Source organism: Microtus ochrogaster, unplaced genomic scaffold, assembly GCF_000317375.1.
Source record: "Microtus ochrogaster isolate Prairie Vole_2 unplaced genomic scaffold, MicOch1.0 UNK4, whole genome shotgun sequence".
In the NCBI taxonomy this organism is placed as follows: Eukaryota; Metazoa; Chordata; class Mammalia; order Rodentia; family Cricetidae; genus Microtus; species Microtus ochrogaster.
The window spans coordinates 16,262,343-16,276,079 of NW_004949102.1; the positions used below are offsets into that span (position 1 = coordinate 16,262,343).

A 13,737-nucleotide genomic window follows, 5' to 3' on the forward strand; every position below is an offset into this window, starting at 1 on the left:
GGTGGCGGGGAAGAGACAGAAACCTTTAATAAATAGATACATGGGGAAAAAAAAACAAAAACAAAGTAGAAACCACTCTTGCACAGCAGAGACTACAGTTAGGCATGGCGATTAGATGGGCGGGCTCAGTAAACAGACACGAAGCTAACGGGCACATTTCCTGAGTTTATATGAATCTGACTGTATAGTGACTGAGAAACTCCAGCTAAAGTTCACAGTGAGGGATGAACAGCTAGCAGCTGCATTCGTCCTCTTACGATAACTTTCCATCCCAGAGACCAAGAGTTGTTTATATAAGACCTCTCCCTAGTGACGTCATCGGCTCACAAATTATGCTGCTGATCTTGGTTGCACAGTATAAAGTTTAAGCTTGTGAGAACGCAAACACACTTTCCATGGCTATCAAAGCAGAAGGTCTTTTTGAAAACAACAATTAGGATCTGTAAGAGTACAAAGAAAGGGACTGGGAGATGGCTCAAAGGTTAAGGGCACTGGCTGCTCTTCCAGAGGTCCTGAGTTCAATTCCCAGCAACCACATGGTGGCTCACAACCATCTGTAATTTGATTTGGTTCCCTCTTCTGGCATGCAGACAGAACACTGTATAAATAATAAATAATTTTTAAACAAAAGAGTACAAAGGAAAATAGTATTTATTTGATTTTTACTTTATGTGTGTTTTGCCTGCATATATGTATGTGTGTCACATGTATGCCTGGTGTACATGGGGGCCAGAAGAGGGCGCTGCACCCCTCAGAACCGGAATTACAGATGGTTGTGAGCTGCAGTGTGGGTGTTGGGAGCTGAACCTGGGTCTTCTGTAAGAGTTTTAAGAACTCTTAACCTCTAAGCCACCTCTCCATCCCTGGAAAAAATAATTGTTCTAATTGTCCTCAAGACAGTGGCATGACCCTCATTTCTAGGCAGGATCACCGTCCATTGCTGTTTTCCTAAGAACTGAAAAGGCAGAACTTACAGCTTCTTTTCTCATGGCAAGATGGAAGAAAGGACAGATGCGTGAAACATGACCATCCAGATTAGTGCGAGCTGCCGACAGTACAGATCGCCACAAACCACTCAGTCATGTAGGGCACTAGACAACACTGGTAATAGATAAACACATGCGCTTTGGAGACACAAGGGCTTGGGTTTGAGTCCTTACTATGTTTTTATTTCTCACTGTAGAGACTGAACCCAGGGATCTGAGAATGTGGGGTGGGGTGGCCTCTACCACCGAGCTATATCCATAGTTTTCTTTTTCTTCTACAGGTAGCAATACTATCTCCCTTCTTTAGACTGGAGCTTTTTGAGTATAGAAGCCAAACTGGTTTTGTTTGTTCCTGGTATAAGGTAGGTTTTCAATACATAATGTTTGATAAGTTAGTAGATTAACAAATATATTATGCCCAAGGTATTCAACTGGTGGCAACTGTGACCACTGCAGTATTCCTTTAAGATCCCTAACACTGGAATGACTGAGCAGTACCTGGAGAAGAGAGACTGGCTTGTCAGAAAAACATGCTGTATTTACTGAGGTCAAGCAAGAGGGCTAAAGGATGGAGACACTGCAGACAGTGTCTTCTCCACAGACTCTGTTACCCATGGGTATCTGGAGTTCCTGTTTCTAGGATTCTAGCATCTGGGCCACAGAGCTGTGATAAGTTTAGCGATAACAGAACATGAGCAGTATCAGGGAAAAGGCTACCTGCTTACAGAAGATGGGAAGGATGGACTACGTGGACAGCTACGGCTGCAAAGCTGCCGGTTCAGAGATGAGGGAGAAACCCGTGAGTCTATTAGCTAGAAAAATACGCCCTGGCTTGGAAGGCAACGCTCCCTCAGGCACTGGGAGAGTCACAACACCCCCTCAGCAATACCCAGACACTCTCAACCACTTCTGCTCACCCGTCTCTAATGAAGGCAGTTCAAGGAGAAGCTCAGGAGAGGGATACCCCTTAGTCAAGGAAGGGGGTGAAAAACTATTTGGTTCCTACATTCTTAGGAGAAAGGAAGGAGACCGAGCTTGCTCATCCTCCACACCTTCAGGGTACATGCAAAGGGAGGCTCTTACTTGTGGGCCAATCTGTAGCTCAGAGTTCCAGTCCAGCTGTGGCTGCCTGTGGCCTGCCTGCACACTGTCACCATGTCAGCATCGAGAGAGGCTCCAGGTGGCCTAGAGGAACAGGGACACACACTCAGCAAGTCACATGGGCCACTTCCCTCAGAAGGAAGCAGGTATTACCACCCCGCTCCACAGTGTTTATATCTCTAGGAGATTCTACCCAGAATTGAAGGTGGCAAGAAGATACCGTTCAGAAACCCTGTCCCGGGAGGATGATGTCATATGATCCCCTCAGGCTTTCAACGCTTCTACCCTTTCTTCAAGGCTAATAACCTGCCAGGCAACAGTGTGGATATTCAATGTCCTGGCTTAGGACTTCCCCAAAGAAATTAAAGGGCTGTGTTCCAAGACATGCTTATAGATGTTAGGTACCAGGAGGGAAAGGCCAGAGACATAAATAAATACATGTGGTGGTTTGAATGAGCCAACTCCTATTGGCTCATATAGCTGCACGTTTACTCCCCAGCTGGTGAACTGTTCAGAAGGATTAAAAGGTGTCTCCTTGTCAGAGGGTGAGTTGCTGCGGTGGACTGTAAGGTTTCAAAGCCCAAGCCAGGCTCAGTCTCTCTCTCTCTGGCTGTGCCTCAGGATTGGGATGTAAATTCTCAGCTCCTGTTCTAGCGCTGTTCATGTCACCACACACCCTGCCACGATGATTGTGAACTAAGCTTCTGAAATTGTAAGCAAGGCCCCAAATAAATGCTTTCCTTTATAAGAGCTGGTCACAGCCAAGCGGTGGCACACGCCTTTAAACCCAGTACTTGGGAGGCAGAGCCAGGTAGAGCTCTGTGAGTTAGAGGCGAGGCCAGCCTGGCCTACAGAGTGAGTTTCAGGATAGCTGGGGTGTGTGCGTGTGTGTGACACAGTGCAACTCTGTCTCGAAAAACCAAAAAAAGACTTGATCATGGTGTCTCTTTACAGACAATAAATAAACAAATTTAATTAATTTTAACATAAAAATATGTGAAATACAGTACCCATGGACCACACATTATAAAGAGGAAGACATGCATGCATGGTCAGGTGAGATGGCTCTGGTGACCTGAGTCAGTCTCTGGAGCCCACGCGGCAGAAGGAAGAGCAAACCCCTACAAGCTGTCCTCTGACTTCTACGTGAGCACGCATGCACACACAAATAAACAGATGTCTACAAAATTGTTTTTAAGAGGAAGAAGGCAGGGAGGGACTCATGAGCTGAACAATGCCTGGAGCTGCCAAAGCCACCAAACTTGGTGTTTGGGGAGGGCTGGAGCCTCGGCCGCCCAGGAGCCTAGCTATCACTTTACAGCAAGCCAGCACCATATATTCTGGAGTAAGTCTGTGGTGTAACTGAGCCCAGTTCTCCAGTGAAGCCAGGCGCTTGCCCCTATCCATCCCATGGTGGAGGGGAGCCCTGAAAGGCCTTTCGGGGACAGGAAGGAACTCATTGTCCCTCTCACAACACTCACACAGCTGAAGCTTTTGGAGCCTCTCCATGTGGCTGGGCCCACAGACACTGCCTTTCTGTCCTCGTCTGGCAGACAGCCACATGGAGCATGGGGGAGGGGAGAGCAGTCACGCTTCACACCGTCATCACTCCCCCCCTACAGCCTGCACTCTGGCTCCACAGACCAAACCCCCACCATGCAACCTTGCTCCACAGGAGCCAGACAGTTCTTCGTCTTTTTTCTTTCAGGCTCGTGCCAAGCTGTGTGCAGGATGCTCTAGATAGAGGATGCCAAGTTGAGTGAGGCTGTCTCCATCCCTGAGAAGCACACCAGGACGGCGCCTGGGCTGCACTCGGTCCCTGCATAGCTCTCCACACAAAGGAAGCAGAGTCACCAACACCCTCCTATGGGGTGCTCCCAGGTAGCTTTAGTCTCAAACAGGCGACACTAAGTGGGCTCACTTCCCATCCTAGTCCTAAAATCCCGGGCTCAGGGGACCAGCAGATGGCATATTCTGGAGCCATAGTCCAAGAGTAAGTTCAAACCGGCAGCAGAGGCTGGAAGTGGAGAGGTAGAGAAGTCAGGCGATGCCTCATTCACAGATATGGACTATGCTGCTCTCATTTGTTGTTTTTGTTTTCCTTTTTTTTTTAAATCCCTGATGATTAAAATAGGCTGCTTAGATGTCTCCGTGGGTGAAGGTACTCACTACCAAGCCTGACAATCTGAGTTTGATCACCAGAATCCACGTGGTAAAACTGACTCACACAGTCTCCTCCCCTTACCTCTACAGTCGTGCCATGGCGCGCACGCACACACACACACACACACACACACACACACACACACACACACACACACGTTCTTAAAAAAAAAATCCAAGCTGGAGAAGACGGCTCAGTGGCTTCCTTTAGGACGGACTGCAGTCCCAAACAGCAGCATCAGGAGGCTCACAACCACCTATAACTTCAGCTCCGTGGGCTTTGACATCCCTCTGGTCTCCACTGTCACCTGCACACACATGGCTTATACTCGCACATAGACAGGGTTTCTTTGTGTAGCCCAGGCTGTGCTGGAACTCACTCTGTGGACCAGGCTGGCCTCAAACTCAGAGATCCTCCTGCCTCTGCCTCCCAAACCTTAGGACTAAAGGTGTGCGCCACTACTACCTGGTCACATAAAAACAATCTGAAAAAAGTAAAATAATTAATAAGATGACAAGTCTAGCCTTATTTGGGGGCTTCACTGTCACTCTGTAAGTCGGGGAGACAGTCTGCTCCCCTAGTGTGCTGTCCTGGGGGTCTTACCCAGTAAACCTGGGGACATCTCTGATGCACCAAAACCAACTGTCTGTGGGCTGGCCTGCAATCCAATATGACAAATAATAGTATTTAGATGATTTTCACACAAGTGAGGACTCATTTCCCCTTGGGCAATTTGGCCTTGTGATTCAGACTGCTGACCAAGAGGTATAATGAAAGAATATTAATAACACATTTCCTCACCCAACTGTTTCCTATAAAAGCAGAACTTCCTATTAACCAGATGGGCTTAATTAGTCCTATTTTTGTTTTCTGAAACAGGGTGTGTGTGCACATATGTATGCACATATATATATGTATGTGTGTGCATGTGTGTGTGTGTACATGTATGTGTTTGTGAGGCTGACTTAGAATTTATGGCAATTCTGCCTCAGACTGGCATTATAGAAGTATACCACCATTTCCAGCTATTAAAAAATTTAATAGCCCTAAAACCGTCTATACAAATTTGAAGCAAGAAGATAGATACATAAAGATTTCATTTACTTTTATATGTTTGGGTGTTTTGCCTGCAGGTATGTCTGTGTCCCGTGTGTGTCTGGCGCCTACAGAGGTGAGAAGGGAGTTGGGGAGACTCTCTGGAATGAGAGGTACAGCTGCTTGTGAAACTTCCACATGGTGCTGGGGACCACACTGTGCCCTCTGCAAGGGCCAGTGCCTAGCTGCCAACACCTCTCCCGTCACTGCTGCACTTCCAAAGCATTCTTTTTCAGCAGGGCGGTGGTGGTGCTTGGGGGGGGGGGCAGAGGCAAGAGGATCTCTGTGAGTTCGAGGCCAGCCTGGTCTACAGAGTGAGTTCTGGGACAGGCTCTGAAGCTACAGAAAAACCCTGTCTCAAAAAAAAAAAAAAGCATTCTTTCTTCAATCCCTTTAAACATACCCACTAAAGCTTACAGTCCAGTTAAAACCCCCCACATACCAGTAAAGGGAACAGTCCTCCATTCTCCTCCATTGCTGGTGGAGTGCGAACTGGCTTTGGATTTCAGTATGGTGATTTCTCAGAAAAATTAGGAAACAACCTTCCTCAAGACCCAGCAATACCACTTTTGGGTATATATCCAAAGCATGCTCACAAGAACACATGCTCAACTATGTTCATAGCAGCATTATTTATCATAGCAGCCAGAACCTGGAAACAACCTAAATGCCCCCTGACCGAAGAATGGATAAGGAAAATGTGGTACATTTACACAATGGAGTACTACACAGTAGAAAAAAATAACATCTTGAAATTTGCAGACAAATGGATGGATCTAGAGAACATAATTTTGAGTGAGTGTAATCCAGAACAAGAAAGATAAATATCATATGTACTCACTCATAAGTGGTTTTTAAACGTAAAGAAAACCAGCCTACAATCCACAATCACAGAGAACCTAGACAACAATGAGGACCCTAAGAGAGACATACATGGATCTAATCTAGGGGAAGTAGAAAAAGACAAGATCTCCTGAGTAAATTGGCTGGGAGCATGGGGACCATGGGAGAGGGTTGAAGGAGAGGGGAAACGAAGGGAGAAATGTAGAACTCAATAAAAATCAACTAAAAAAGGGGGAAAATCCCTCCCCACATACTAGCTTTCTCTTTGTAAGGGGAAAGCAATTAATTATAAAACAATGCCTCTCTGGCAAAGGCTCAAGAAAGAACACAAAGCTTTTTTTTTTGAAGAAGGAGCCTGCAGCCTGTACTTCCAGAGGAGAGGAGCCTTCAGGGCCTGGGCACAGGGCACTGTCCTTGTAGCTCAGCCCCGCCTGACTTTCTGCCTCTGTCCTCCTCAGTGACTAGGGAAGCGGATCTGCTCGGGCATTATTTATTTATGACTTGAATAAGTTGTTTTTGAATTTCATCATTGAGCATATTAGTTTTTTTAAGATATATTTTATTTTTACTTTTGTGCATGTGTGTGTGTCTGTGTATGGGTATGTGTACACGCATGCCGGTGCCCACAGAGGCCGGAAGCATTCGATTCCCGAAGCTAGAACTACAGGTGGCTGTGAGATGTCTCAAGAGCCCTGGCTGCTCTTCTAGAGGACCGGGTTTCGATTCCCAGCACCCGTAAGATGGCTTACGACCATCTGTCCTCCAATTCCAGGGTACTGAATTCCTTGTCGGCTTCTGTGGTTGCCAGGCACGAGGGTGTTCCACAGAAATACAAACAGGTAAAACACCCATACTCACGAGGTAAAATAATTAAAAATATAATCAATAAAGGATGCTTACTTCAGTGGGAATAAAGGAAAACAGGTGCATCTTCTGATCTTAAGTTGGCATATTATTTCTGTGGCACGATATCGATATAATTTGATTTCTAAAATGGTCATACTTGGGCTGGCTGGATGGCTAAGCGGTTAATGCTAAACTTTTATTTTTGAGACAGGGCTTCTTAATGCTAGGATTTACAGAGTAAATTTATTACTTATTAGTATTTTCACATATGGAAGAAGATGGGGGAATCTGCACCCCAGGATACTCCTAGAGTGGCTGTGCATTGCCTCACAAGGACCTGGGGTAACGCATGACAACCTCTCTGTATAAGAAGTTCCCCATACAACCATGGCTCAGAGATGTTTGGGGAGAAAGAGCTGCATCTGTCTGTATTAAATGTACATGTTCTTAAAAATTAAATTTACCTTTTGTGTGTGTGTAGCACCGCAGTTATGTGGAGATCAGAGGACTGGTCTTCTACCATGTGGGTTCAGGGGATAGAATTAAGGTCACTCACTAGGCCTCGTTTTGTTTCTGAGACAGGAAAAGTTTATCTCAAACGTCTATCCTCCTGCCTCCACCTCTCCACCCACTGCAAGGGCTGTCCATTGATCTTGAACTGTAACCTATTAATAAGGTTTAGTTTGAGGCAAAACAAGTCTTTTTTCTCCTTAAATACTTATCCTCTGAGGTATTTGCTATTGTAATGATTGTTCTGTCTCTTTAAGAGTCAAGCCACGCCCACTCCCTCCCCCATCCGCTGAGGCAGGCTGATCTTCAGCTTCCAGCCTGAGATCCCTCTCTTTTCTGCCTTACTCTCGGAGAGGCAGCTTCTGCCTGTCTCCCCACTTCTCTCCTTCACCCACTTTTGTCTCTCTCTCCTCTCTCTGCTCTTCTCCCCTTCTCTCTTCCCCTTCCATAATCCCTTGAATAAATATCCAACCTCACTCTGCATGGCATGCCTATCCATGTCTCTGTCTCTTGCCCGCCTGCCACGCATCTCCTTGCCTGGGACCAGCCACCGCTCGGGGACCAGCAGCCATCTCTGCTGCCTACTGCCTGGGACTGGCTGCTCTCAGGGCCTGCTGCCTGCCACCACATGACCCCGCTACCACCGCTTGGGGATCCTGCAGCATTTTTAATTTTTCCATTATAGCTATAGCAATGGAGGGTCACAGCTCCCCATGCTGGCTTCAATATCAAGGCTACTTTCAGGTCAGGAGTATAAGCCCAGCCACATCAACACTGCCCATGGTTATGAATGCTCAGTCACTGACAAGATTTTCTTTCAGCCATCTAATTGGTACTTTCCTAACTGACACCTGCTGGTCTGACGTGTGATGATGCCCTGGGAGCTATGGCTAGCCTGGCCTGAGAATGCAAAATGGACCACACTTGGTGCTGATGAGGCCACAGCAAGTCAAGCTGTTGCCTTCTCTCTCTCCTGAGTGCAGGGAGGGTTCTCTCACATCTGCAGAACATTCTTACATACAGAGATGTATTTGGTCACGTTAGGAACATGGAAAGGCATTTTTCTCTTGACGACATTTGGAAACCACGTTTCATTCAGGCTCACTATTTCACGAGAAGAGTAGTAGAAAGTAGATGTGTTCTTCCGCCGGCTCCTTGCATAGGAACACTGAATTACAGGGTGAGGAGATTTATGAGCTCAGTCCCCCTCCCTCAAGGTCCCTAACTACTAGTATTGTCGCTGATGAAGTCCGTGTGTGTCATAATCAATGAAGTAGAAGCTACGGAGCTGAAGGCTGGCGGCACATCTGGTAATTCCAGAATCTGTGAGGTGGAGGCGGGAAAATCAGGAAGCAAAGGACTGTCTCAGCTATCTAATGGCTTCGATGCTAACCTGGGCCATATAAGATCTCATATAAACAATACGATTAAAAAATAGGAACTATGGAACATATTAAAATGTGACTTCATAGACTTAATTCAGATTCCTATTTGTGTGTGCTGGGGATTGAAACCAGGGACTGACATACATTGAGGATGCGCTCCATGCTGAGCTTTATCCCCAACTTCCATTTTGTTTGCTTTCAAATAAAGAGTAGTGCAGGGCTGGAGAGACGGCTCAGTGTTAAGAGCCCTGGCTGCTCTTCCAGAGGACCTGGGTTTGATTCCCAGTACCTACATGGAGCCTCACAGCTGTCTGTAACTTCAGTCTAGGGGACCCGATGCCCTCTTCTGGCCTCCAAGAGCCCTGGGCACACACGTGGTGCACAGACGCACCCATGCACAGAACCATGTTTCATTCTCCTCTCTCATTAGCAATGTCATCAGACAAAACACCCGTGCACATAAAATAAGACGCACATAGAATTTTTAAATAAAAGATATACTTCCTCTTATTTCTTTTGTATACTGTAGGTTACCAAACTTGTTAGATTTAGGTTCTAACTTTGTTAAATTGCTCAATATTTAAATTGTTCTTGCTTCTCTCTGTTCTCAGCTATGAAAAATTATTTTTATTGCTAATTTCTGCAGAAATCAATGCTTCACCATTTATCTGAAGAGGAAATGAATCTCCAAAAATTCAGCCACTTGCTTAAATTGCTAACTCACCTGTGATGGAAGCAGGAATGCAGCTGAGCTCAAATGCACACTAGTGCTTCCTCTGCAGGGTCAGTGTGCCTGAGGCTACACCCCCGCAGTCCTTCCTCACCCTGCCTCAGTCACCTGTGCTCAGATGTGGTAAGTTATTCTAAACGTTAACTGAAAACTGATAGGTGAAAAAGATTTGTAATTTTTTTCCTCCAGGACATGGTCTCACTATGTAGCTCTGGCTGCCCTGAACTCATTCTGTAGACCAGGCTGGCCTCGAACTCACAGAGACCTGCCTGCCTTTGCGTCCTGAGTGCTGGGATGAAAGGTGTGCGCCACCATACACAGCTGATTTGCAGATTTTACATGTGTGCTGTTCTGAGTAGCGTGAGGACATCTCATGCTGCCCTGCTCCATCCAACCAGGTGGGAGTCACTCCTTGTCCAGCAGTGCATGCTGTGTTGGAGTAGACATGCTGGTTGCAAAGACAGCATGGGTCACGATACCACAGAGCATGTGGTCAAGCCCTTGAAGAGCACCTAATACTACAGAAGGCCCACATCACTCACCTCTCGGCACACAGGCCCTGCACCCTCATTGTCATCACTACAAGGATGAGCACGATCCAGCAAGACATTCTGAAACTTAGTTTACATACCTTTATTCCCATGATGATTATGTTGTCCTGTTCGATTGCACTATTACTAAATGTTCCTACTTCAATGTTCACACTGAGTTTTGCAACACTTATTCATTAAGAGAGTTGGAGAAACCAGGCGGTGGTGACTCATGCCTTTAATCCCAGCAGTCAGGAGGCAGAGGCAGGCGGATCTCTGAGTTTGGGGCTACACAGTGAAATCTTGTCTCAGAGGGGTGGGTGATGAGAACAGCTCAGTTCAGTTTCAGGTCCCAGCATCCATGATGAACAGTTCAGAGACACCTGCAACTCTAGCTTGAGGAGGGACCTGAGACCATGGCTCTAATAAACACCTGAATTCACATACACATATGTATATACATACATACACAAACTCAAAAAGAATAAAATATTTTCAAAAGGAGGCCAGGGAAAGGACTAAATTTTTAATGGATCTATCTTTTTATAGCTCTATAACTGTATATTTCTATACTTTGGGAATCTATCCTAAGAAATAATTCTAAAGGCAGAAAAAAAATGTATGAATGATGTTTATAGCTATTATTTATAATGCTGAAAACTAAAAACAACTCAAATGTGAAATAATGTATCTAGTCAATGGGATATTATAAAGTAAACTGTATTTCAGAAGATCATGATTCTGGGACCGGAAAGATGGCTCAGTGGTTAAGAGCATTTTCGGATCTGAATCTGAATCCCCAAATGGGTCCCAGCACCCATTTAACAAGCCAGGCATGGTTTTGAATTTGTCTTTAATGCTTGTGCTGAGGGGAGAGGGAGAGCCAGGACAACTTCTGGGGCATAATGGCTACCAGCCTCATAAAACAACGTGAGATCCAGATGCAGGAAGAGACCCTGCCTCAAAGGAATACGGCAGAAAGCAATGGGATACTTGACACCTTCCTCTGGCTCTGTGGATATGCACAGGTACATCCTCCACATATGTGAGTGCGTACATCACACACACACACACACACACACACACACACACACACACACTTTCTCTTCTCCTAAGAAGTGTGTTCAAACGCTCTGTCAGAGGTTCCAAGAAAACAGGTAAAAACAGGTGCCATCCTGCCACCAGACCACCAGATGCCCTGGGTGATCATGGATATAACGCAAGGAACCAGTTCACTGAGGTCAGCACACCCAGCAACTCCATCCCCATCATATCTGCTACCTCCCATCAGGCCTTTTTCTGGGGATACTGAACACTTGAAGATTTATGCCAAATGCAAACAGAGCTAGGAGAACAGCAAACAAACAAACAAAGCAAAAGACAATGAGGCTTGGTGCCAAGCACTACCTTAGTTGTCTGTCTGGGGCTGAGGCCCAGGGTGGAGGAGGGGTTCCTCTGTCCATGCCAACATGCCTGTGGAGCCCAGTGCCAACTGATCCCTCTACCACACAAGTGCTGACCTACAGCTCAGGGATCAGAGCAGAAGAGGGGCCGGAAAGACCGAGAGCCACAGGAACAGGCTTGCTGTGAGATTTTAACCCCCACACATGTTAGAGAAGCCCCGTCCATGAGATCTCACTGACATGGCTGCCTGAACAAGGACACCACCAAGACAGACTTTTTAATGGGCTACTGGACACCTGAGCAGCGCAACGGAATAGGGGTTCACTGCAATCACCCTGGGGTCGGGGCTATCAGCTGATGGTAGAACACACACTTAGCACTCATGAGGCCTTGGCTTTAACCTCCAGCCTATAAAACTGGATGCTCCTTCAGCCCTGGGCAACTTCGGAGGATAGCCTAGTCTTCCCAGTCAGAAATCTACAGCAGGAGGCAAGAACTAGTTTCAGCACAGAGCCTCAGCTGGGGCTTGGCTGTAGCCTATGAAGGACTAGAAGTCCATGCACTTTGAGATGTAGCCATTGGCCTCAGAGCGCACGCCTTTAGTCCCAGCACTTGGGAGGCAGAGGCAGGCGGATCTCTGTGAGTTCATGGCCAGCCTGGTCTAGTTTCAGGACAGGCTCCAAGTTACAGAAAAACCCTGTCTCAAAAAAACAAAAAACAAAACAAAACAAACAAACAAACAAACAAAAAAATGAGGTCAAGGGGTTGGAGAGATGGCTTCTTGGTTAAGAGCACTGACTGCTCTTCCAGAGGTCCTGGGTTCAATTCCCAGCACCGACATGGCAGCTCACAACTGTCTATAACTCTAGTTTCAGGGCTTCAGATGTGCTTGCAGGCAAAAACCAATTACTATTAAATAAAAATAAATTAAATAAATAAATAAAAACAAGGTCAAGGGTCAGAGATTTGCCCATTATCAATCAAAATCGCCATGTTTAATAAAAGGACTGGGCGTTCTGTCAGAACTCCCTAGTTCAAATTTCACCCTTCAAGCCTTGACATCTGCTCCTTACACATCTGAAACAAGATGGGACCATCATCTCTCTAAGGCCTGATCAAGATTCTCAGCTCTGCCAGGACCCCTGGTGACAGTAACCTCGGAAACCCCATAGGTCAGACTCTTTGGGGCAGCTTGACCTGCTTCTAAGGGCAACAAGCAGGAAATAGCTTTCATTCATAACCTTCTGGGACGGTTAGGGTGAGCAGATTAACAGTTACAGCCCGCCAGGCACGTCTGTCTCTAAGCACAAACATAATAAATAACAGAAATAATGAATGCCTGGAAAAACAAGAAACCTATGCCTTTATATATTCTATAAGAATATTCAGAATGGCGTTCTGTGTAATGCCCAAAAAGCTAAATAAATAAATAATAAAAATAGCATTGAACAAATAACACCGAATGATCATCAGTTGATAAATGGATAAATAATGTGATATATCCATATAATGGAATATTGCTCAGCCATAAAAGGACTGACATACAGATGCATGCTACAACATGGATGAACCCGGAAAATACGCTAAGTAACTGAATCCAGTCAAAAATTCCACATACTGGGGCTGGAGAGGTGGCTCAGCAGTTACAAACACATACTATTATTGGAGAGGACCCCTGAATTTGGTTCCCAGAACCAAGGAAGGGTGGTTAACAACCACCTAACTCCAACACCAGGAAGATGAATGTCTCTGGCCTATGTGAGCATCAGCACCCACAAGAACATGCCCACACATAGACACAAATACATATACATAATTCAAAATAAAATAAATGTGCAAGGAATCACCTGTAGATCCTGCCCTAGATTAAATCACTCATCTCAAGGCCGCTGGCAGCCCTTTTTAAGCCAGGGACTCACCGTCCCTGCCCCACACCTGGTCAAGGCTAACTGGTTCTTAGGGAGGACTTGTGTTTGGCCAATCAGATTCCACTTTAGGGAAGCTGTTGTGAGACAGCTGTCTCCCTCCCCGTAGGCTAAGGAAGACTGAGCCTAGCTGTGTGGGAAAGGAACGATGGCAGCAGAGTGGCTGTGGACCTCCTGGTTACACACACACACACACACACACACACACACACACACAC

General features: G+C 46.1%; 1 protein-coding gene across 3 annotated transcripts in view; it reads right to left on the reverse strand.

The window, feature by feature from the left end:
- Dennd2a (DENN domain containing 2A) overlaps positions 1–13,737 on the reverse strand; it is a 101,121-nt gene that overhangs the window by 66,439 nt on the left and 20,945 nt on the right. For 2 of the 3 annotated variants that reach the window (XM_013353276.2, XM_026788567.1), the window contains exon 2: positions 2,070–2,171. The exons of the other annotated variant lie outside the window; for it this stretch is intronic. In XM_013353276.2, the coding sequence (XP_013208730.1) occupies positions 2,070–2,143 (74 nt within the window). In that variant the 5' untranslated portion in view covers positions 2,144–2,171. The remainder of the gene's footprint in view (positions 1–2,069; positions 2,172–13,737) is intronic. 3 annotated transcript variants of the gene reach the window in all.